This window comes from Meriones unguiculatus, chromosome 10, assembly GCF_030254825.1.
Source record: "Meriones unguiculatus strain TT.TT164.6M chromosome 10, Bangor_MerUng_6.1, whole genome shotgun sequence".
NCBI classification, from domain to species: Eukaryota; Metazoa; Chordata; class Mammalia; order Rodentia; family Muridae; genus Meriones; species Meriones unguiculatus.
Window position 1 is genome coordinate 95,663,164 of NC_083358.1, and position 25,489 is coordinate 95,688,652.

Here is a 25,489-nt window from a genome sequence, read left to right on the forward strand (position 1 = left end):
GCGACTGAGACCAAATGCCTTATCTTATGACTCTCAGAGCCATTTGCCTTATAACAAAACTAAGAGATTCTCCTGGCTGATTGGGGACTAAAATGAAATCAATAAATTTGCAGCAGTTTTTCTAATACAATTCAAGTTCTTTTGATGTAGTATAAGATTGTCCTATTTTCACTCTTTATCTGCTTGTAACAAGTAGCCCAATGGCTGAGGAGTCTTAGAGGTTTCACGGCATTTGGATTTGAGAAGATAGAACAGGCTTCAATTATGTTAGCTCTATACTTTCCAAAGTGCCTAATTTACTTCAAGGAATTAAATATTTGTTTGTATACATTGAATATTTAACTTAATGCCAGAATCTTAAGAGAAGTAAAATAATCAGAGAGTAATATGATAATTTTTATTGTTTTCTAAGTTGGCCTTGTAAATATAAAACAATATTTTTTTAATTTAAGAGGAGATATCAAGTTTTAAAAAATATCATGTTTGGCCAAATATCTAAGCATATATGAATAGATAGTAGCCAGATATGAGGGTGTGGAAAATCACAGATATTAATATCCATATCTCAGGATGTTTTCGCTCCCTAAAAAACATATAGCATATAATATTTGCTCCATTGGAAGATTAGATAAGGACTTGTTTATAGTTCAAAATGCTAGCAATACTACATAACAAGAACTACTAGGAAAAAAATCTCTAATTATATTCTCAGGCAAAAATCAAGGGTTTCCCTTTGCCCAAGACCCTAATTAGTGACACAATAAAAAGGAAAATGATAGTCAACCTAGAATCTTATGTAGGGCACACATAATAACTAGTGTCTATCTAAAGAATCTCAGGCAAGACAGGTCAATGATGTACACTATTTTTTTTTTAAGTTCAAGAAAGATCAATAAACTGGAACCTTAAATTGCTATAAAAAAACTAAGGATGCTAATACTAATGATATCCTAAAATATCATTAATTGACATTTAACATATTGGAATAGGGCATAACTTTTAATTCATGGAGTTAATTACTAAAATTTATGTATAAACTAGTATAAAATTGCTTAACTTTCTTTTATTCTGTAAGATAGACTTCCACTTTATAGCTTGTAGCTACCTTGAATTGACTATGCAACCCAGGCTGAGATTTAACTCATAGAAATTTTCCTGTCTTCAGATTCCAGGTGCTCAGATTATAGGCATGTGCCACAATACCTCACAACATTTCTTGAAATTATTGACATAGTTTATTACCAGGGTAACAAATTAGATGGTTGTGTTTATTTCATCAAGACAAAGTCATTAAATACTCAACATTGCAAATTATCAACCATACCCCCACTTATGAGCTTTATTTGCATCTCACTAAACTAGTACTATCATAATATGGTGCTAACAATATAAGTAACTAAGATAAAGCTAATTAATTTTCAACAATCTCTGCATAATTTTCTCAAAGTGTAAATGTACAACTCCTCAAAGCTGATCATCAAAAAACTATTAAAGTTGTTCCACTAATTTGGTACCTACCCATTGTCAAAATGTGAAAAATCAACATCCTATGAGTCACCCATATATTTGGTCTTTGTGTTGCTGAGTATTTTTTATTTAACCATCCTCAGACACAAATGCAGAAAAATATCATCTTCTTTTTCTAGTCATAAATTTTGCTTGATATAGTAATATTAACATTGAGGTTTTCTTTGCTTGTGCATATATATGTGTGAAAGCAGAAGAGAAGTGCAGTGGCACCAATGGTCTTGTGAGATTAGCTTTTCCAAGAACTTATTCAGAGTAATATGAAAGTTCCATGTCTTGCAAGAACTTTATTGGCCATAATCTAATAATGGAGGAAGCAATCTAATAATACCTGTTTACAGCAGCCCAGCCACTTGATATCAATTTCTCAATTATCAGATACTTATTGAAGGTCCCTCAAAGGCTTTGTCCTTCTTTGAAGAGATCCAATCTAATCAGGGAGGCAAAAAAAAATAGACCTATGAAATTTTAACCAGCAATATTAAAACCTGTGCCAGTCCACATTACCAACAAGAAGTCAGGAGCATCCACAGTAATGCAGTGAGAGGGGACGGAGCCACAGCTGCCCTGAGAATTGGGCGGTCACAAAAAATGACATATGAGAGGTGTGTTTCTGAGATAGCTTTAATGAATGAAATTTAGGTCATGAAACACCTGCTTTACTGTCCCTGGTCTTCACATGCTTACAAAACTACCAGTTTCAGAACATCAAGTCTTAAACATGGAGGTTATCTTGCCTTCCATAGTATTTTGGGGGTTGTAGCTAAAATAGAAATAATGGAACTAAATAAAACAATGTCCTTGATTACTTCTAGTTTATAACAAGTAACCTTAGAAATGCACTGAGATGCAAAAACATCCTGAAAATATATTCATACATACATGAGTTAAACGCTATCGGAAAGCCCTTGGGCTACTCTTTAGCAAGAACCACCAATAACATCTCCTTCCTTCTCTGAGGAATTGCATCCATAAAACAGGAAGTAGATCCACTTCCTGTTAGAGATAATGGCTCACACTTAAAACATACCACAGAGAATCTCTCCTGAAAGACTGATGCAACTAGCTCATATCCATAAATATAAACTGAGTAGAATGGAAACTTCAGGTGAGAAATTATTTCTTTAGTGTTATCTTCTAGCTTCAGGCACCGGCTTTACCTATCAGTTTGGATTGCTGAAGTCCCTGTTTGGTTATTTGTGTAAGAATACTTATTTCTAAAGTAAAGGCAAAGCTTCATTAAAGAAGTAGCTATATAAACAATGTCCATTCAATGTTTTGGGAGTCATCAGTTGCTTGCTCTTGTTTGGTGTGGAAGTCATGTTTTGTTTAACTGCATCACAGCCAAGTTAAAAAAAAAACAACAGGTGTGTGGTTGGTGTCTTTGTCCATATATATATATATATATATATATATATATATATATATATTGTTTAGACCAAATGACATCATAGCTGAAAATAACATTCCCTGATTTTTCCTGATGCATGCAGCTCCTCCAAAGTTTAATAGGATATGGCCGAATATTTCTTCCCTTGAGGTTTCTAACCCAAAACAAGGTAGGAGCATCTAAAATTCCTACTGATTTAAAAATCCCATATGTGGGGGAACAATCCTATATGTCATTTACCATTAAGAAGAACATTACCGTGGATGCCTTGTCTTTGAACGAATCTTTTGAATAATTTTTTTTCTAATATGAAGATTGTCCCAGAAATATTGAAATAAAAGAGGACTGGGGGAAAAATAAGATGGAACAGAATTTATAAGTCTTAAATAAATTCACATTTATAGAGCACCAAGAGAAGCATAGACTTTAGTTGTCATCACACCTTGGAAGTAAATTTTAAAAACTTGTGAGCACCACAAACTCCTTCCTTCTCTTTTACTTTTCTTAATTTTCTGGGTCCGCCATTGTTCTGAGAGGCAGGTTGATTAAATGAGGGCAGCTCTGAAACTCCCAGCAGGCCTGTTTTCCTTTATGATTGCTCCATATAGACTTACAACATTTTGGTCTCTCTCTCTCCCTCCCCCTCTCTCCCTCTCCCTCTTCCTTCTCTTCCTCTCCCTCTTCCTTCTATTCCTCTCTTCTCTTCTCTTCTCTTCTCTTCTCTTCTCTTCTCTTCTCTTCTCTTCTCTTCTCTTCTCTTCTCTTCTCTTCTCCCACTTCCCCTCTCCCTCTCTCTGCTTCTGCCTCTGCTTTTCTTTCCTCCTCTTCGAACATATCTACATTGATGCACGTACATACATTTTAATATATTTTCTTGTTGAGATTATTCCTCTATCCCCTTTACCAATGAACAGCCATTTTTACCAGCTTGAAAAAAATACCTGGTCTGTTCTTAGAACAGTAATTATTTATGGCTGCTGCTGTCATAGGAAGGAAAGAAGGAATGGAAGGATAGAGGGAGGGAGGGAGGGGTAGCAGAAGGAGAGAGGGAAGCAGGAAAGTGGGAGATAGAAAACTTACAGTAGGGTTGCATAGGAAGAAATAGAAATTTTTTAAATGGATGATGACTCCTAAAGCTGCAAGGTAATGTTCAATTCACAGATATCTCACCTATATATACATGTGTTTGTATATAAATAGGAGCTTATCTCAACAGAAAGCAGTGTTCTTTTGCCTTCATTCTCCAAAAATAAAACATGCATCACTGAAATCTGCCTTCCTTAGTTATAGACAGGATGTTCCTTTTGAACCCTAATGAATACAGATGGAGGAGGAAATGAGCAAAAGGAGGAACCAGGAAATAGCTACTAAGCAAAACAAAGTATATTAGCAATTTGTTGAGGAGTCAAATTGGAAGGACTGCATTTTCAGTCCACGATCAGAGTGATGAAATCGAAGCTGTCCTAGATACATATATTACAAGCAAATACAATTACCTTAATCATCTGCTCTAAATGATTTTTTCAAGTTTCTGGATACATATGTGGAAGAAGAAATACAGACCAAGCTCATCCCTGTTAATACAATTCTCTGAGGAATGGGGGGAGGTCAGCGGTTTTATTCCTTGGCTAGTTCACTGTGAGCATCTTTGAAATGGCACACAGTATTTCCCACTGAAGTGCCACAAATATACAGGAAAACCTCTACGGCTTAATACTTTTCCACAGTAACTTTGCAGCTGAATAAGATGATGCATTGTTCGAATCCTGAAAAAGACCCATTTGATTATTTTCTATGCCTTTGGTGTCATGGGACAAATGGTTTCAGAAACACCATTAGGGAAGGCCAACTGCACAATTTTAGGATGTGGATAAGGAGCTCAAATTAATCTACTTAAAAATGTAACACAGCTGGATTAAGTGCTTAAATCTGAAATACTAGTAAAAGGTCCACTGTCTAGTTCTATGAAACTGCAATTCACCTGGCCACCATCTTCAGTGACCCGCAGGCCCTATTTTGGTTTTGTTATTTACATAAGCAACTCATCATGAATCACTGGAAAAGAAACAGCAGGATAGCTTAGAAAGACAACCCTGTAATTGACAAAGGACAGTAGCACAGAGGCAATACACCCTTAGAAATGAAAAGATTTTAGAGAGACCCATGTTCAAGGTGACTCTGAGATTAAATACTGCTAAACGGTTGACCATGTGACTATTTTCTGTGATGTCTAGTCAGTTCAAAAACAACAACAAATGGTCTGGCAGGTTCATAAGTAGGCACATTTGTGGTGACACAAACAGAGTGATGTGGTAAACTGAGGCACTGATATTGCTTGTCACCTCAACAATACAACAGCTACTTGTGAAGTGAGATGATCAGGGATCCTAAGATAAGATTATGTTGAGGATAACCTTTGTTCACTGGACTGTCGACTTAAATTCTATTTCTTCTCATGTCTAAAAAGAAAGCCTTTAGTACTAATGACAGTGTTGAACCATTTTCAGCCAAATAGAAGTCTTCCTCTGTAACTGCAACAGATTTCCAAAACAAAACAAAACCAAAAAACCAAACAGCTATGAATAGTCTCTTCATTTAGGACTCCACAGAATGGGTTGGTAATAAGGTATTAATTAAAATTTGAACGTTTTACTGTTGTCTCTAATTTGCTGTTCATTTTTTTAAACCTATGCAGTTGCTCCCAAATTAGCTTTGTCAACAGTTTCTTCTGTTCAAGTTGCAAACCACAAGCGAGGTAGGAATTCTTGGATTCATACAGTGATACCATGGTGTTATGTGTTGTGAGACATTGCACTGTATGAATCTGGAATCTGTGACGTGTACCCGTCAGCTGATTGGTGAGGCATGTTGACTGACACCAGCCAATGCATCAACGAGCACCGAGAATGTTATGTAAATGAAAAGTGGCTTCACTCAGAAATTCAACTGCAAGTAAAGATGCCACAAGATTTGTTTTCTGAAAAAGTAATGTATGAGTAGGAATGATGGCAGTTCAGGTTCTCCAGTAGACCATGAATTCAAGAGCACTCACGCTTTTGCTCCTTTGTGTTGAAAATAAGAAAAGCCACTGGTGGTGGATCTCAGCAATACTTTGTATGAAGCCAGAAGGGCAGACTCCTTATATATGGTGCCCATTTCACTTTGTGACAAAGGAAATATCTTGGAGCTTTGATTCCAAGCATGGTTTTGAATGAATGTGAAAACTAGCCATGACAATCCTTTCTTGATTAAGTATTGATCATGTTCGAAAATAATAGTCTTGTCACTTTCTTTAACTTGAAATGGGCAGTAGCTCATCTGTGACTAATGAATGGGCCACCCAGCTAGCATCTGTCCTTCATAGAATGAAGACTTTTCAGGAAACATGAAGACCCTGTTTTTCTTTCTTCACCAATTCCCTTTAAATGTCCTCTGTAACAGGTGTGTCTTGTTTTCCACTCATCAATGCTGGGCATGTGTCTTCCTCCTTGTTTCTTTTATTTTTCATGAAACACCTATTAACAAAATCTGAACTTGGTTTAATCTTCTTGGTGAAATATCAGGAAAGCTTTCTTCTTGCATAATGAATTTAGCTGTTTTCAAAATTGTAGTCAAAGCTGAATTTATATTTGAAGCATGTAGAGAAAAAGAGAGAGTCTGTCGGGAGATGAAAAAAGGGAAAATGATAATGTTTAACTATGTTTTGGTGCCTCATGGTGTTCTTTGCATTAAGGGATGTTGAGGGTGTGCTTTGGAGGAAATTTCATCTGGGCTGGGAATCTGAAGAAATAAGTAGAAATAAACCTACTGTGGGTTCAGAGGGTTAAAAGTTAATCTGGGCAGATTTATGTGACAGCAGTCATTATAACTTTGATAAGAAGCTTCCACATCCATGATATGCAAATCTATGGAAGTGAATCAAAGAGATGAAGGAGAAAGTAGACAGAGGGAACTAATGCTCTTTTATTCACTTTTATGCCCAATATACAAAAGGCCTCTTGACAGGAGTCCCAATCCTGGGTCCTCTAGTTTCTTGAGTCAGAGCACTAATTAGTTGCAAATACATTTCAAAAGCAAAAAGAGGCCAGCTAATAAAGGAGACTTATCATTAAAACTGTGCAGAAGACGCTCAGTAGCTGCACAAAAATTCAGGACAGAGGGGAGTGAAAAAATATAAGAGAAGTCTAGAGATTCTTCATTTCCACCTTGGGAAAGATCTCAGAGGAAGTGCCACACTGTTAATACTGTTAATTAAATGATGGGATAAATTCTTTCTAAAGTGACTTTTCCAAACCCTTTCCAGGTGAATGAATGAAATGAATTTCCAACAGCTTCAGATTTGAATAGGCTTTTCTTATTTGGAAAAAAAAAAAAAGATCTACACACCTAGAGTGTATGCTGTTGTCAATGCTGTAGTCATGTGGATGCTGTAATAATATAATTGCAAACAAAGAAAGGACAAAAAAGAAAAAAGAGATAGAAGGGAAATGGATTTTCTTTCCTTCTTGATATTATTCTTTTTAGTTGTCTCCAGCCTTTTGCTTTCCTGTCATTCCCACATGCTGATGTCTTCCATAGCTAGTTTCAGTCAGAAGAAACCTTGTGAAAAACCTGAGAAGGGCATAGGCTTCAGTTGCCATGGAAAGCCAATTGAAGAGCATCGCTAGCCTGCATTAGACTTAACTGGCCACTAATAAGTACCTCATTATCATAGGCACCTTGCATGATGGAACATGTGCCATATATGTTATAGATCTAAACTTAGTTGTAAGGGTAAATATCTTCCAAGAAAACACTAGTCCATGGCTGAAGACATATTTGATTGTTGCACATTAGGGCAATCTACTATTTCTAAAACTGGTGATGATTCTGAATTCCTTACAGTACACAGGAGAGCCCAGCCCAAAAAAGGATTTGGCTCTAAGTGTCAATTACACTCATGAATGACCTGACCTCTTTCACTTTACCTCCTCACTTAAGGTGCCCGGTACAGGGGAATCTTGCTACATTTGCTGCCTGTGCTTGCACTGTCACACCACGTACTCATGCATGTGTGCTTTAGACACTTCAGCTCTGTTTACAGACATAATAACACATGCCTGTTACATTACTTACTACAATGTGATTTGAAATTTAAAAATATAGAGGCACAGCAGTTTGTAGAAACCTGCTTTTTTTCTTCCCGAACTGGTCTGTACATAGATGTATTCATTCGGCTAATATAATCACTAACTCAGTTATATCTTATTGTGTGGTGCTGTTTTTTTTTTTTTTTCCTAAACTGTATAATGTGGAGGGCATAGTCAGAATCTCTTGGGATTTGAATAGTGAAAGAATAAATTTAAACATTACTTTGTGTCTTCCTCTGTTTCCCATGGGGGGTGCTTTAAGATCATTATCCATTCATTTATTTTCTCATTCAATAGAATTTCTGAGTGATTGGCATATGTCAGGCAAAGCTTTATAGCTGGGAACAAAGCAGACGTGGTCTATACTCACGGGTTTATTCTGAATATATAGCAAGACTTTTTTAGATGCAATTTTCAAATGTAAACACATTAAAAGAATTAAGATATTAGGAGATTAGCATGTTTAAGTAGTGGGGCTATTATTTCAGATAAAGTACTTGAAGAATTTTCCTTGATTTAGAAAGTGGGGAGACAAGTACTGAAAAATGTTTGAGGAGATATTTGGAGAGGAATGCATCCAACCTAGCTGCCAGACAATATACTCACTGACATGTACTTGGTGTGTTTCAAGAGCAACAAGGAGGAAACAAGTGAGGAAGCAAATGGGAAGAGTTCAGAAGAAGCCAGGGGTGGGTAAACTTAAAACTCGGTGAACTTTCTAAAATGAATGACACGGGAAGCCATTAGAACTGTGAGGAGTGAGGTACTGGTTCTAATCTGAATTTTTATTGGGTCATTCTCACTGTAAGGACAGCCCTGGAACTGCAACCTAAGCAGTGGAACAGAGGGAATTGTTATTTCTTAAGATGGAGCCACCTACTGAGCAGCAGGGTTAGGAAGGCACCCGACATCTCAGTTTCATCATGAAGGATGTTTTTGTGTATACTAGTGGAGATGGTAAGAAGGCTGCTTGTGCAAGACCTGCGACTGGATAGACTCTCACTAACTAGGGGTTTGGTTCCGGTCAGTAAATAGTATTTGGGAATGTTCTACATATATTTATATGCTCTTAAAGTCTACTTATAGATGGTTTTTAAACTCTTAAGAAATATGTAGGGTGTACCTAAAAGAATCAGAAAGTTCCAAGGAATAAACTCTGAAATATGTAAAGTGTGAAGACAGAAAGAAAATATATACTATAACAACAAAACCAGTGAGTACGGAAGGAGGAAATTCAACACTGAGTGGTGATCCAGTGACACTGGGGAGGGACTGACAGCCAGGTACCCCAGAGGACTCAGCTGTTGTGTATGAGCAGAAACTTCAAGTGAGACGTGTTTCAAAAATAGTCAGGAAATATATTCCCACCTGAGTATGGCTGTTATCATTTCAGCATGGTGAAGTAGAATATTAAATTTAATCATGAGTAGTTCCCCCCACCCCAGGAGACTGAGAGGGAGTAACAGGGTAGTGGAGAATAGAGAAGGAAGTGGGGTATTAAGAAGGTACTGTAGATTCTAACACGTCACAAGAAAAGAAAGCTCAATGGTAGATCATCTTTCCTGAGACTGATACTCCAACCAAGGACTATGCATGGAGATAACCTAAGACCCCTGCACAGATGTAGCCCATGGCAGTTCAATATCCAAGTGGGTTCCATTGTAATAGGAACAGGGACTGTCTCTGACATGAACTGATTGGCCTGCTCTTTAATTACCTCCCCCTGAGGGGGAAGCAGCATTACCAGGCCACAGAAGAGGACAAGGCAGCCATTCCTAATGAGACCTAATTGACTAGGGTCAGAAGGAAGGAAAAGAAGACCTCCCCTATCAGTGGACTTGGGGAGGGGCATGCATGCAGAGGCTGGAGGAAGGGAGGGAGGAGGGAGGGAACCACAGGGGGGATACAAAGTGAATAAAGTGTAATTAATAAAGAATTAAAAAAAGAAATGAACTCAAGAATCATCAAACAGGTACTATCATCTCTCAGGACTTTTATGACAGTACAGCTCAAATTATATCACTCAGGATCATTCACAGACTCTGTGCTTGAGTGAAAAACTAGATAGTAAAAGATAGTAAATTAATAGCCTGAAAAAACAGGATAGTATAATAATCATGTATGAATTATCCACTTATATAATATTCATAAACTTTATTATAAAATACTTCAAAATAAATTAATATATTACACCAAATTCTATAGAATTTAGTAAACTTATATATAGTCATAATTGATATATGAAGTATTGTATCATATATTTCTCTAACGCCTTCCAAATAAGTTTCTACTTCTCTTCAAATTTTATATCCTCAAATATATTATTACCAGAGAAGACAGTTTTGTCAAGGTCTCAGAAACATTCTAGAAGTCTTTAAAAATTCTAGTTGTCATAAGCCTAGTTCCTAGATTATCTTTGATTTTTAGTATCCACTTACCTTTGGAAATATGTATCTAATAGTGCATTTATAGCAGAGCATGCTTTCTTAGGTAACTATATCAATTCTCCTATCAAATTAATAATTTGATTTTCAAACAGGATACACAGATAGCGCCATCAAAGAAATGAAGGTATTATGGTGAGGACTGGGTGACTTGTTCTTCAAAAGCAATTCACTTCAAGATCTGGAGCTTGACTGCTCTTGGTTGTCCTGCTGTTGGTGTGGGTTACTCAGCTTATTGACGTCTTACATACTCAGTTGATTTTTCATTCTTTCACTCTCACACTGAAGTTCCAAAGCCTCTTTCTCTCCATCCTTACTTTCCACCTGGTCCTTCCCTGTTGCCATCCACAGCTCTACTCGCTGCACATCTATATAACTAGTCTCCAGGAAAGGAAGTCACGGGGCTTCCAGATTCCTGCCTTGTTCTTGCTTCTCTTTTAAGCAACTAGATTCCGCAAGTTGCTGACATTGTCATGGCTCTCTACTACTTTTGATCTTCTCCTGTGTCCTCCTCTGCTTCTAGGCAAACTGGGTTTCTTTTCATCCAGATCTTGACCTTAATCTTACTGTCTGTTGCAGTAACCAAATCTCTGATCAAAGAATCCATGCTGTTTCTGATAGTAGATATAGTATATTAGTATATAATGGCACATTTGTGTGTGTGTGTGTGTGTGTATATATATATCACCTCTCCTTATTCTATCTTAATTTATATACTTATGTTTACTCTGACACTAAGATGTTAAATTTCTAAAAAAGATTTATGTAAGCTAAAAAGAGTAAATTAATACTTATAGTAGTTCTGAGGCTGTATCAATAAATACTGAATGAATGAAAGGATGGATGAATGAGTTCAAATACTGACTTTGGCTTCCTTGCTGGATAAAAATTATATATATATATATATATATGACATTAAAAAGATGAGTATTTGTAAACAAAGTTTGCAGAATTATAGGTCACTCTTCTTATAAATGTTAGCTGCCCAGTGCCCATATTTTGTTTCCCACCAAACTGTCTCTCCCAATTTTTTGAGAGTTATTAAATAGCTGTTTATGCCAATGAAGGCTTTGTCTTTACCATTTCTTTTTGAAGGCTGAATTAGATGAAAACAATTTCTCATGTCTGTTAAGATGTGAGAGAGAAAACCCAATGACTCTCCAGCCCACCACTGGCTCTCATTCTCTTCATGTCTGTACAGTTCATCCTGTATCATTCCTATAGCCTCATGGGCCTCTCTGACATTTTAAATGGAAAAGGGAAAAGAAATTTGGGGTATAGTAGGTCTCTGAAACACCCCCCCAACCCCCGTACCAGACATAGTAAGACACTTGAGAGACTGAATTTTTAAGTGTTTTTTTTTCCCCGTTTGAATAATCTCCCTGTATTTTGTATTTCCTGTAACACATATTTGATTTGAAACAGATGAGAAAGTTACACCCTCTTAGCATACACCCTCTTAGCATTGGAGAAAAACAAATGAAAAGATGTATCATTGTGTCAATCCTTATAAGCCTGCCGTGATGTCTTAGAGAACTCCGCCCAAGTCTTAAGCCAAAGGAAAAACAGTGAGACCAAAGAGCTATGGGCGTCAGCAGTCCCACACCTGCTGCTCATGTGCTTCCTCCATCGTTTTAGGCGGAAGGAAAACGGGGGAAATGATGCAAAGTCAGTAAAGTTTTTCATGTGCAAAATTAGACTTTTGCATCCGTTGAAACTGAGCCTTCCCAAATTTTAAAAGGTGTACACCTGCAAATGCTTCTGTTCATCGTGTCTGCCAAGAATTAACAATCTTCAGCGGTGTTTGTCCGACCTTTCTATCCTGCTTGAAACAGCCAGTGCTTTCATGTCGGTCACGACCACCTGTTGTCACCATGTGTTATGCTGGTTCCCATAGACGTAATGCCATTCCATCATCTTTTCTCCATCCCTCATTTCACCCAAGCATGTGGCGTGCTATTTCTCACTGCTGTATACATTCTGTATACATTTCTGTTCTTCCTTGCAAGACTGTGAATGCTTCGGCCACTCCAATCGGTGCAGTTATATCGATCTGCTAAACACAGTCATTTGCGTGAGCTGTAAACACAACACTAGAGGGCAGCACTGTGAGTTATGCAGGCTGGGCTACTTCAGAAATGCTTCTGCACAGCTGGACGATGAGAATGTGTGCATAGGTCAGTTCCATTACGATTTCAGCTTTTGTTCTGTGCCTTTGGAGCTGTGGGGAGCTGGTTAGGGTGAAGAGGCTGGTGATCTGCACGACAGCTGAGCCAGAATGAATATCCTCAATGAAGCAAATATCCTTGGTAGATTGAAAATTTGCTTGCATTTGGATAAAGCCATATTTGGTTGGGGGGGGGGGGTCGGGTGTAGAATCTGAATCCGTATATTGATACATTAAAGACGATGTCATGAGAAATCATTTTCAGATAATGAAGAGTATTTGATCCCCCCGTTCTCTCTCTCTTGTCTTTTTTTTTTGCATGAAATCTTAAATTCTGATAAATTTTGACCTATTTTATCACCTCAGATTGTACATTCAACCTTTAAAATGATAGTTAACTATATTGTATATGAAACTTTGGGGTAGAGACTCCTATATAACTGAAGATCTACAAGTACTGGTCCATAAAAACTGTCGCCATTGAGAACTGAAAGCTACCAGCAAGTGCCAATGCAGAATTTTGCCTATTTTTATTACCTACAACAATGAAATTCCATTTATTGGATTTTTTTATTGTTCCCCCAAAGGAAGAGCAAATTTTCAAAACTTCTTCATGTTATAAATTCTGTTAGATCATGAGGTACATGAACCCTAGAGCTAGAACATGGAGTCTTGGGAAGGGCGATCCCATAACCATCAGCCCTCCTCCGTAACAAATTCTCACCTGGGAAGGATCAGGTATTCCTTCCCTTTTGGGAAAGCCTCTCCTACCTTCTATATGAAGATCCTGGCTCTAAGGAATGGAGTCTGGAGCCAGGCATGATGGGACATACTTGTAATATGTACAAGTGGTGGGTGAATGCCAAAATTTAGGATTTTAAGGCAGGCTTTGGCTACATCGTGAATGGAGATTAGCCTGCACTACATGAGAGCCTATTTCCAAAACAGTGGAGTGAGAAAGCCCGACAGAAAAACAATGAATGGAATTTCATTCTATAATTTACTTTAAAAAATGCATTTACCTGAAGTGTGATTTCTGGTACCACACAAGTAATTCTATAGACCACCATCCTTATGTAGACAAAGTTCAGCAGAGTATGTAAGTTGGAAAACTGGAGCATACAGGATGGAAAATGGCAGGCGATCTTTTTATCAAAAAAGGAAAAGAAATAGTTTTTCAATTCAAGTGTGTGTCTAGGATCTCTGCTTTCCGCCTGTGGCATGACAGCCATGGAGAGTCTTGCCAAGTACCATGAAACAAATGTATGGTGATTTTGAATATATTTGGACCAAGTATGCACAATACTGTTTACATCTGCAGCATTTTCTACCTTTTTTTTCCAAAATGCTTCCTTATTTATTATTTGTGAATTAGTGGAGAAAGTACTGGAGTTAGATGATGGAGAGCTGGGTTCAAGTCCCAAATTGCTATCCCCTAGCTGTATGCCTTAGGTAAGTCATTTAAACCTCCTGACTTATTTGTAAGCAGGTGGGCAGGAGACACTCAGTAAAGTATGCATTAAAAGAAACAGTTCTTTTTAAGAAAACAGTAGGGTAAGTATAAAAATGATGATTTTATCTCTTTTGTGCTTGAAGAATAAAAAGACTGAACCCAACTTGCACACTCTTAGCAAAGCGTATTCTGACTTCATGGATTGAACACCCTCTCCTAAGCCCTTGAGCACAGCTAGTAAGACTAAGGATGCCTAGATTTTTACCTCTAGTTTGCTTTTGTGTGACAGCAGCCATCCCACTGCCATCTGATAAAAAAGGCATCCAATTGCCTTCCTAACACTTTGGTTACACAGACTTGAGGAGATTAATCAAAACAAAAACAAAAACATGAACAGCTCTCTGAGTTTTGAATGCAGAATATATTCTGCTAACTGCCACTTGTGAAACTGGATAAATACCCTGCTATAAATATAGAAAGAACTGAAACAGTTAAGTGAATAGGACCACTAGAATAAACCCTAACCCATTTTTTAATATACAAAATACATGAAATTAAAGTGTTTTACATTTAAATACTTTAAATAAAGCAAAGTAAAAAGACCTTACAAAGAAAGATTGAATATTTTATTTGTAAGGCCCTACTATAGCTATTGAGAACCAATTTTAATGCTATTTAACCCAAAAAGAACTAATGAAATTGAATGGCTATTTGCTTAACTGATGCTCACAGCATTGTGTTCTGATTTCAGACACTTTGAATTCTATCTATGTCATCTCTATTTTTTTAAAAAAAATCTTTTGCAAAAAAATGCCTTGCAAAGTTTTTAGCAATTGTCAATTAAACTAACCATCCTGGCTTTGAGGGAATAACACATATCTCTGACCTATCTAGGCTCTGTCAGGGTGTTTTAAAGTCACTTTATGTTAGAGCAGATATACAGTGCAGCTGGCTAGTTCATGTTGCCACAGTAATTGCTGCTTCATAGTTACTGGTATTCAGTCTTCTTACATATCCCAAACACAGTCATGCCTTCAGAGGTACATGGCATTCCTCCGGGATGATGCAACAATTCCATGAGAGTGACTGTGCATGTTTACGCTTCCTGTAAACTTGAGCATTAAGTCAGAAGCTAGAGGACTCATGGTTTCCAACCTTGAGTAATCACTGTTAATAATTCCCCCTAAAAAGCTTTGCAACACAGACAAACATGAGGCTCAGCAGTTTCTTTTTCAACATATCCCAAAGATATGATGTATTATTTTTAATTCTCCTTGAAACCCATGATCAGGTAATCAGAGGTACCTTATGCAGAACAAAGGAAACTCAGGATGATTTTAATGTCCACAAAGAAATTGTAGTATAACATTTTAACTGAGCTGTGCAAAGCATTTTTTGCTGTTTTTTGCAGTCGGACAGCCCTGTATTTTATTCATAGCTTCATGTAATAAAATATTATCCTCATGGCCATTCCCATTATTCCATCTACCACTAAATAGAGCTTCATATGTGGTAGATCTGAAAAACTGACTTATTTTTGTGAATGGTGAAGAAGGGAAAACATTTTGTCTTTTTGCCATTTTTTTGACTAAAATTACATTTACCATTGTTCTTACAAAAAAAAAAAAAAAAAAAAAAAAAAAAACCTGGGACTTACAATATGTTAGGTGCTGGGCAGTATATTTTTTTAATTTTTTTAAAAACCTATCTCATTGATCGTTGTGAACTAATTGGAACAGCATGTGGATTCATGCCTCCAGATGTAACTCCAACTGGCTTAAAAATACTGATGACTCATTGTCAACATATACACTTTATAAAGGGAGAATCATTCCACTGTGACGTAGGCACAACTTAGTGAACACAAATGTACAAACAAACATTAAAAAAATCCAATAAAATAATTATTTTAAATTAGAATAGAAGGTGCCACTTTTAAAAACATGGATATTAAATACAAGCCAACCCAGAAAAAGTAGAAATGTTTTTGAATTTTGTTTTAGTTTCACACACACACACACACACAAACCATTATTAGTGTTTTAAGTGTTTGTTCATGAGAATGCTGAGCTCTAAAAACTGACTTAACACAAAATAAATCATAATTCTAAGGTATTCCACATTATTTGAATCTATTTTCTTTTGTCTCTTGAGCAGAATCTCCTGGTCTCTTCATAATGATAGCCTGAATCTTCATTGCTAATGACACAAACTCAGTTCTAATTAAGCTCCCCAGAGCTTCGGCCCATTGCCTGGCTACATGATTTTATTCAAAATTTTAGCAAGAGAACCTCATAATGATTCCATTTTAAGACAAAGAATATTGAGAAGCAGAACATGATAATACTCTGCCCAAGATCACATAGCATGGTAGCAGGGAAAAAAAAAAAACTGCAACCCAGAAATCCCTTGCCACAAATCACCTGTGTACCACCAGCTGGGGGGTTGGGGTAGGGAAATGCAGGTTTTCCAGTTACAACTTAAGCTTTGAACACTGTAGAGCTTCAGACATTAAACTGTCCTTTCTAAGAGTGTGTAAGGACTCAAGGAAACATTCCACTGGCTTTTTATTATGCAAAAGAGCTACCTTGCCCTGCCAACAAGTGGCAATAAAAAATTTACATCTAAGTTTATCTTCATTCAGATTTATTTGGGAGTATGAAATTTACTTTTCTTTCATGGCTGTTCATTTAAGGTACATAAAAGCTATGTGATCATGGCCAGCAAATTCAAAGTCTAAGGGCGCATCGCAAAGCAGGATACACATAAATAAGTTAAGGCACCACCCCAAAGCATAAAGCAAAACTATGTTTAAATGAGTAAAGTGCATCCATATTGCACTTTAAGACGCTCAGCCATTCTCAGATATTGAATGTAGCAGATAAACCCATTTAAATAATTTAAAACAGATTTTACACTGATGGAATATTGATTTATCCTTGATATACACACTTCTCATGGCATTCATTAAACCATCTAAAAATGCCCCTAACAAATGGAATCTCCATTATGATCTGTTATTGGTGAAAGCATGATGTCTTACTTCCTTGGAAGGGTTCAGCTCTTTTCCTCCCATATCATAAAAATGATGCCATGGAAGGCTGAGCAAGTAAATAAATGGCCCTAAAATAGCCATATTTGCCAAAGCATTTCATTAATGGACATCTCCCTTTAAGTGGGTGAATCCATCTAAGTAAGTGACGCTCCTGTGTTGATAACCTCTAAGCCTTTCAAAGTGTCTCCAGCCTGTGTGTTGTCTTGTTTCTACAGAGTGTTATTGTAACCCTTTGGGCTCAATCCATGACCGTTGTAATGGCTCAGGATTTTGTGAGTGTAAGACTGGAACGACAGGGCCTAAATGTGATGAGTGTCTGCCAGGAAATTCCTGGCACTACGGCTGTCAACGTAAGTAACTCTGGGAGATGCCCCGTGCCTGCTGCAGCATGGCTGATTCTGCTTGTGTAGGCTGATGTGTGCAGCATCTCAGAGCAGAAAAAGACCCATCCACCTGACAAGCTTCAAAGGCTACTTATTGCCCCAGCCTGCATAGAGGAGAGTGATCCATCAGTTGTCCAGCTGGCTTCCCTGAAACTCACCTTCATCTCCTCTGATGGCTAGCGCAACTTACATTGAAATATTGTATGGCAATGCATGTACCTGGTCTGACCGTAAATTAAGTGGCACGGTAGGGAGCCCAGCTTGGAAATCCTCACCACAAAATGAAGTGTGATGTGTATGTGGTTAATATATTTCCTGAACTGAAAGCTACCCAGAAACTGCCGGGTCCATAAATTCAACAATATCTACATAACTTATAACTGCCCTGGCTATCAATGCTCATCACAGAATCTTAACCCGGATCCTGAAGGTAATAAATCTAAGACATATTGAAATGCTGTGGTAAAAGTAATGACCAAAAATCAGTATTGATTTGAAGACATCGGGGTTGGGCACCATGTAGTAAGCCTTAGACACTAGCTGCCTGGTTCAGCCTCTGTCCTCTGGATCCTACCAAATCTTCTTAGAAACTCCCCAGGCAGGTGCCATGTTAGTGTGCCCATGAAATCGAAAATATTTATATCTGAGTGGAAGCTTCCTGCCCTCGTAACTTTCTCTGCTTCATAATTCTGTGCTCACTTTCTTTTCCGTGTTTATAAACTTACTAATATGAAATGCCCACAAGCCATGTCCTCTGAAGCAGAGATGCCTTCATAAAAGCAGAGCAAGCCACCAGAGGTCATTTTAGTTGTGTTTCTGTCACATCAGAAAATAAAAGAAAAAGAAACATGTAAAAGGGACTTCAGCAGCTGATTTTGATTTAACTTTAAATATGAAGACTGTTATCATTTGAATATATAATTAACATGAAAATTACTAAGGAGGTATATTTCCATCTTTAGGATCTTTGGAAGGAGCTGGGTGTTCTGTAATTACAGAACATCTCAATTCAAATTAACCATGTGACAAGACCCAACAGCACTATGTCTGCCCTGTTGGACAGCACAGCAATGATTCTGCATGCTTATTTCTCATTTGAATAAAACAGTAGCATGCAGGAACTGTAGAGACAATTTCTGCAAAAAACAAAAAAACAACAAGAACTGTAGAGACAATTTATGCAAAAAACAAAAAACAAAACAACAACAACAACAACAAAACGTGATCTTATAATACAATCGTTTTATTTTCTATATAAAATGAATGATGATGAACACTATGACAACATTAGATTTTGCTGGAAATATTTACAGAAATTGATGTGATTTTCTATCTGCCACTCATGTAATTTCAAGGTTTGTGGTGGCCGCATTCATGTGGCTATGAGAAGATGGACTCTGGCAAGGGCTACTTGTAAGAGGTGGCAGGACCTAGGCACTGAGAGGAAAACTTGAGAGATGCTCAGATAGCCAGAAGACAGGCAATGCACCTACACAGTAGCTCCAGATGAGGCAAAGGATTCAAAATCCCATGTACTGGAATTTTCCAGAAAGCGCTCACCAGTAAGAGTAGGTTTCTAAGACCACACAAAGAGATAGGACGCAGAAGGCAGCCATCAGTCATAAATCAGATGGACGTGAGTCCCAGAGCCAGCCATCAGTAAAAATCAGCAAAGGAGCAACACGTGCCAAAGTAGAAACAAGTACCAGAATTCAACATACAAAGAACAGAGAGCTTGTAGTTGAGGTAAACTCCTTTAAGAGACAGTCTTGTGAGAAATGTTTCTGCTTTCGTTTGTTTGTGACAGGGCCTCCCTCTGTATCCCAGACTGGTCTTAAACTCATAATGCTCCTGCCTCAGCTTCCTGAATGCAGGTATTAGAAGCCCAGTGTCACTATGCCTGGTGCCTAATGTAAAGTCTGATGAGATAAATGAATAAATAAGGTAATAAGGTCCTGGAATGTAATAAGGGTAAAGCATTGGTGAGGATATAAATTAATCTTATCATAAGGAAATAAAACTCCTGACTCTACACAAGTGATTAGAATATCATACAAATTCCTGTCACCTAAGTTTTCATTTTGGAAACAGGACTGGACTTGAGTCTCTGGTGTTTAACAAGATTCTCTGTGCCTCATCACCCATCAATCCTAAGGCTTTTACGTGGCTCACTAGCTTTGAAAATGATTGAGTAGGTATTGAGCAGCCCCGAAAGTGCAGCCACTGGGTTAGTGTTGGAAGCTTCAAGGAGGTAAACAGAGAGCTGCTGTACATAAGATCCTGGGGTTAAGTAACAATCATGACAGAATAAAATCAGGACAAACGGAGATGTGCACACAGACACTTATTATTGAGAATCAGCTGGAAATAAGGCCCCAGAAATAAGAGACATGTGAGTTAACCACTGAGGACTTAGAAGGTGCTGTCCAAAGCAGCAAGTGAGCAGAAGTGCATGAGCCAATATGTCGTCTCAGAAACATCAGTGTTCGTGTGACTTGGGAAGTGTGTGTATGTGAGAGAGAGACTTTTCTCACTCTTCTCTCTCACTTGTGTGTGTGCACGCGAATGTATCTGTGTAGGACAGAAAATATTTTTTAAAGAAAAATAGAAAGTAGATGATGTGATGTCTTGAATTCTGAGTTTCATGTCATCATGGAAAAGAACTGCAAGTACCATATAGAAAGGTATTAGATACAATATATGCTGTTAAGAAAAAGATATGTAAGGAGGATATTTATTTTAAGAAACATTATTCTTGCACTTCATCAAAGGGGGGATGGTATAGATCAAGACTGGATTTGACATCCATGTAAAATATTTCATATTTAACTTTGAGCACACAAGATTTTTGCGTATTTTGTGTTTTCTTTTGTTTTGTTTTACCTCACTCTGAAAGCTCTTTTGCTAGCCCCCCTTTATGCTCAGTATAAAACACAGTACTAGTGGGACAGAAATTATCCTGACAAATCAATACCAAAGAGAAAAGAGTAGTGGAGTGTGATAGGTGTGTGTGTGTGTGTGTGTGTGTGTGTGTGTCTAATGTATGTATGTATGTATATTTACCAAATATGTGTACCTACCTATATATGTATATGTGTACCTATATATGCATACAGGTAGGTGCATTTATGTAGTCTGTGCATATACGTGTGTATATATGCATACACAAATAATTGTACTTGGTAGATATACCAGATATTATATTTATATTCATATTCATAGATTTACATTATTTACATTTATATCTTACCCATGGCTCTAGTTCTCTTAACTCCCAGAAAACTTAAACTTTCAACATAGAGCTTAAGTCCAAAAGGAATGAACTTGAGAACAGAAATAAACAAAATAAGCAAGAAAGGAATGAAATCATGACAATGCCACTTATACCGTGTGAATGAAACAAAACTTACTTTCTGGGTGGTTTCCTAAATCTTGCAACTGCTCTGAGTCCCCTAGAAACCACTTATATTTTCTAAGCCTGGATCTGCATGCATATAACACAGGGATAGTAACAGGACCACACATGTAAGGCAATTGTGAAAATTCAAGGGAAATGATGAATGTGGGCCTCATGGTGCATGACGGGCATTTAATTGTTGTTACTTGGTTCCCATCACATGTGGGGAAGAACTACACAAAACTTCATATCCAAAAGCACCAAAAGCTGTGCACAATTTTAATGTACAGCTTACAGCAAGACTGGCCACTACTAATGGCTTACAATAGTGGTGTAGAGTCTTGTAAAGACCCTTATCCAGATATAGGACTGATAAAAGAGGCTGAAGCAAAACGATCCCAAAAGTCATTGTGTCTGCGGAAGTGAAAGAACTCCAGTGTCTTCTATAAACTTTCTGCCAAAGAACTGCCTATTATTTCTGTGTCCCATAGTGTATATCTATTCTCTGTTCAAAAGGTGAAAAGTTTAGAAACCACAAGACTGAATGGTATTTAGAGAACATGAAACAAATGATCCAAAAACAAAAATATAAGCAGAAAGGTTTCAGCTAAGTATGCTGGCACACAACTATTGTCTCAGTACTTGGGAAGTAGGTTCAGGAAGATAATGAATTCAACTTTGTCCAAGGTTCACAGAGAGTTCAAGGGTATTCTTGGTTACATGAGTTCATTTTTCTAAAGGAAAAAAAAAACAGCAAGAGAAGAGGAAGAGGAACTGGAGGAGGAAATTAAAAAGAAATGGTTTGCAGGAAAAAGGTTAGTTTACTGTGAAGGTTGTCCATAAAAAGAAAGGGAGTTTGAGAATAAAGAAACAATCTCAAATAATAACATTTTGAAATCAGAGGTCACAGCTGAGTCTCAGATGACAGAGCTGAAAAGAGGAAGTAGAAATTAATGTTTCCTGTAACATAGGAAGGGCTTAATTCAATACCAACACATTTTTCAGCTAAATAGAATATCTCCACATTAGAATGTGTGGTTCTAATGAGAGATATATCATCTTCCATGAGGACACATACAAGATGCATGAAAACCACACCTTTTTGTTTTTTTATTAATAATATATTTTTATTTATTCCAATTTATTCACTGCAGCCCCCACCCTCGTCCCCTCCCAATCCCGCCCTCCCTCCTTCCCTTCCTCATCTCCTCCCATTCTCCTTCCCCAGTCCACTGTTAGGATTGTCCTCCCCTTGCATCTGAACCTAGCCTATCAGGTCTCATCAGGACTATCTTTCATAGTCTTCCTCTGTGGCCTGGAAAGGCTGCCCCCCCGCCAGGGGGAGGTGATCAAAGAACCAACCACTGAGTAGTTCATGTCACACATTTTTTAACTTAAGCTACCAATACTCATTTGTACATGGTTTATGTTATATAAAATCACATGCCACATAAGAAAATATGTTCTGGGGTGGTGAGACCCATTTTTATAGGTCCTGATTAAATAATAATCAAGCTTTCAATGCAAACGATAAATACAAGGCTATCTCAGAGATGGAATCCATCTTTTGATTGAAATGGGTATACACAAAATTACAACCTACTTAAAGAAAATACTTAGATTAAAAAGAAAAGGTATAGAGCAAAATGATGTAGACTTGGAGTATAAATTAGAATTACCAGACAGTAAGTTATTTTTTAATCAAGATGAAAGACTGTGTGATAAAGGCTTTGTGAGAATAAGAGTATGTTATCAATAAAAGACCATTTGAAGGTGTGTACTACCTTATATAAATTTACAACTTTAAATGATCTTTTACCTTTCAGTACAAGTGAAATAAAATGTCAAGCTATCTGATAAAACAAATGATGTGTGCTGCTAAAACTGTGACATATATTGATGAGATTTTTTTCACCGAATAGTAAAAGAAGTTATGTGGGTTTTGTTGGTATTGCTTTGAGTTTGTTTTATTTTATTTTGTTGTTTTACTTTGTTTTTGTTTTTGTTTTTGACATGTGGGGGGGGGAATCTTATGCTGTAGCCCAGACTGGCCTCAAACTCAAAATAATCCTTCTGCTTCATTGTCTAAGTACTGGGATTATAAAGATTACTATGTCTCTGTTACCAGTTCTTTGCTTGTTTGTCTGGTTGGTTAGTTGGTTGAGTGGATGGTTGGTTGGTTGGATGGTTTTGTTTGTTTGGTTTATCCGTAGGCTGAGCACCACCATCCAGAACTGTAAAGCCAGTATCAAGATGATTCCCAGTTGAGGATGGAGGATTCTATTTCATGGCCAAGAATAGCAAATGTAAAAAAAAAAAAAAAAAAAAAAGCTGTATATCAACTCTTGACCTATCGTGAATCCAAATAGAATAAAATAATGAGAGAGAAACAGACCAATAAAAGGAAAAGTTATGCACAGCTTTTCAGAGAATGGGCAGAGGTTTTCCAGAATTCAGGCACTGCCTTCTTTGCTTCTTGCTTGCAACTTGCTAGTTGTCACCCTGACAATTATCAGCTGGGAGGACACTATGGAGCATGGCATTTAACATTCAAAAAGAATTATAAGGAAGCAAAAGGTTGTCTGGAGTACTGGCAGCTTGTTGGAATCAGTCCACCTGAAGAGAAACTTCTGACCTATAGGAACCCTTCCCCAAAGGTAAACTAGACTACACCGGGGTCAAAGTTCAGCAAGGTCACCAAGCTAGTACACAGATTAACAGCTACAAGATGAGAGCACAGAGATGCCGCTGTCACTCAAAAGAGCAAAAGCTTCTCAAATCCCATGAACTGAGGTCTGAGATATTGAAAAAAGCTTCATAATGTTTTTGATAAAATTAATAAGAACTTTTAAATTGTGCATGTATGAAAAATAGAACCGTTTTTAAAAATCTAACTTAACAATTAAGTCTCACTCATCTACATGCTTCCAATGAGGGTTTATTGAGTCCTCGCTGTATGTTGACGCTCTCCCGCATATTTAGGCTAAAAGAATAAATTGTAAAAACCCCAATGGTAGGGAATTGTGTGAATAGCTATTTAGGTGGTAACGATGCAGATCCCAGATCTTACCCTAAAGACCGGATGTAATATGTGACAAGTGGGTTAACACAGTTTTAGTTGAAGGAAGGCCAAAGGTCATGATCTTATTACGCACACTGCATACATCTAGTGTTTATAACATTTCAATCACAGCAAGGCAAGGATGCAGGCCAGCTGCTGTCTTGATGAAGGTGTTTTTCATTTTTCATGTGAAGAGTTGAAGCATATTGGCAAACATATAATTTGGCAGATTACAGATGTCAGCCAGTGTTTATTACTTTTCTCATTGCTATGACAAAATACCTGGCAGGAAGCAATTTAAGGAATGAAGGGTTTGTTCTGGTTTATAGTTCAAGGGGAAATATTTTCTCATCATGGAGATGACATGCAGCGAGGACAGGAAACCAGTCAGTCACATTACATCTGCATTCAGCAGTCCGAGAGCCAACAGGAAGTGTAAGCAGGTTATAAAACCTCAAGGGCCACACCAATGGGTCACATTTCTTCAGTTAGGCTCTACCTCCTAATGGTTCCATAACCTTTACCAACAGTGCCACCAGCTGTTAGTTGTCAAACACATAGGCCTATGCGGGACATTTCAAATTCAAACCATAGCACAATGCACAGATAGATGTTTGTGATGTATCAAGTGGACCAGCTGGTTAATGGAGACAGAACAAGAAATATGGGTAAAAATGAAAGAGACTGCTTTGAAGTTAGCATTTTTCAACAATGGCTGTCTCTGGCTGTCTGAAGAGATAGTGAGGTAAACTGAGAAATGACATATTCCCCAGTCTTTGGAAAAGTTCAAACAGATGATGAATGTGCCATTTCTAGGATGATTCTGGAAGCTCTTGTGTCAACAGACATTGTAGGCAAGATGCCTCCAATTTTCAAACTTAGACATCAGACCACACCCAAGGGGCAGAGGGTAGGTATGTCCAGAATGTCAGTCCAGTTGTCTTTAGGAGCCATGGTTGGACCACTTGATTGTCCTGCACACTCTAATCAACCTCCTTCATAGACAACAGACTTTTCTCTCAAACTACTAATGTATTACTTATTAATTTTTCCATACAATACATTTTTGCCATGTGTTTCCCTCTCACTACTCCTCCCAGATCTTCCACACCTTTCTACCCACCTTATTTTTTTCACTCTTTGTTAAAACCAAAAATAAAAAATAAGAAATAAAAATCAAAACAGAAACATTGCTGTCCAGACTACTACTGTCCTTAATCCTTTGAAAGTCAGCAATTTAGAAAACTCCCTTAATTCTACAGGTAGTTTTTTGATCACAATTCTTCTACTACTATAATTCAGGAGGTTTTATTTCCTTACTTTTTTTTATTCTTTTTTTATTTAGTTTTTATTTCATGGAGATTAACTTCTTCAGGAGGGACAAGTTGTGATCACGGAGCTATTAAGACGATGTTTCGAATTGGTTCTCTGAGGTGAAGATTACACCTCCTAAGAACCTTGAACCCAACTTGTAATTTTTCAA

The 25,489-nt window shown here is 37.4% G+C and overlaps 1 protein-coding gene across 9 annotated transcripts in view; it reads left to right on the plus strand.

Moving 5' to 3' along the window:
- Window positions 1-25,489, plus strand: part of Ntng1 (netrin G1) — a 346,569-nt gene that overhangs the window by 278,998 nt on the left and 42,082 nt on the right. For 3 of the 9 annotated variants that reach the window (XM_060392866.1, XM_060392868.1, XM_060392867.1), the window contains exons 6-7: window positions 12,500-12,667; window positions 17,381-17,515. The exons of 1 other annotated variant lie outside the window; for it this stretch is intronic. In XM_060392866.1, the coding sequence (XP_060248849.1) occupies window positions 12,500-12,667; window positions 17,381-17,515 (303 nt within the window). Of the gene's footprint in view, window positions 1-3,020; window positions 3,087-5,612; window positions 5,673-12,499; window positions 12,668-17,380; window positions 17,516-25,489 lie in introns of all 9 variants that reach the window. 5 more of the 9 variants (XM_060392869.1, XM_060392871.1, XM_021654035.2 and 2 more) reach the window with 5 other exon arrangements.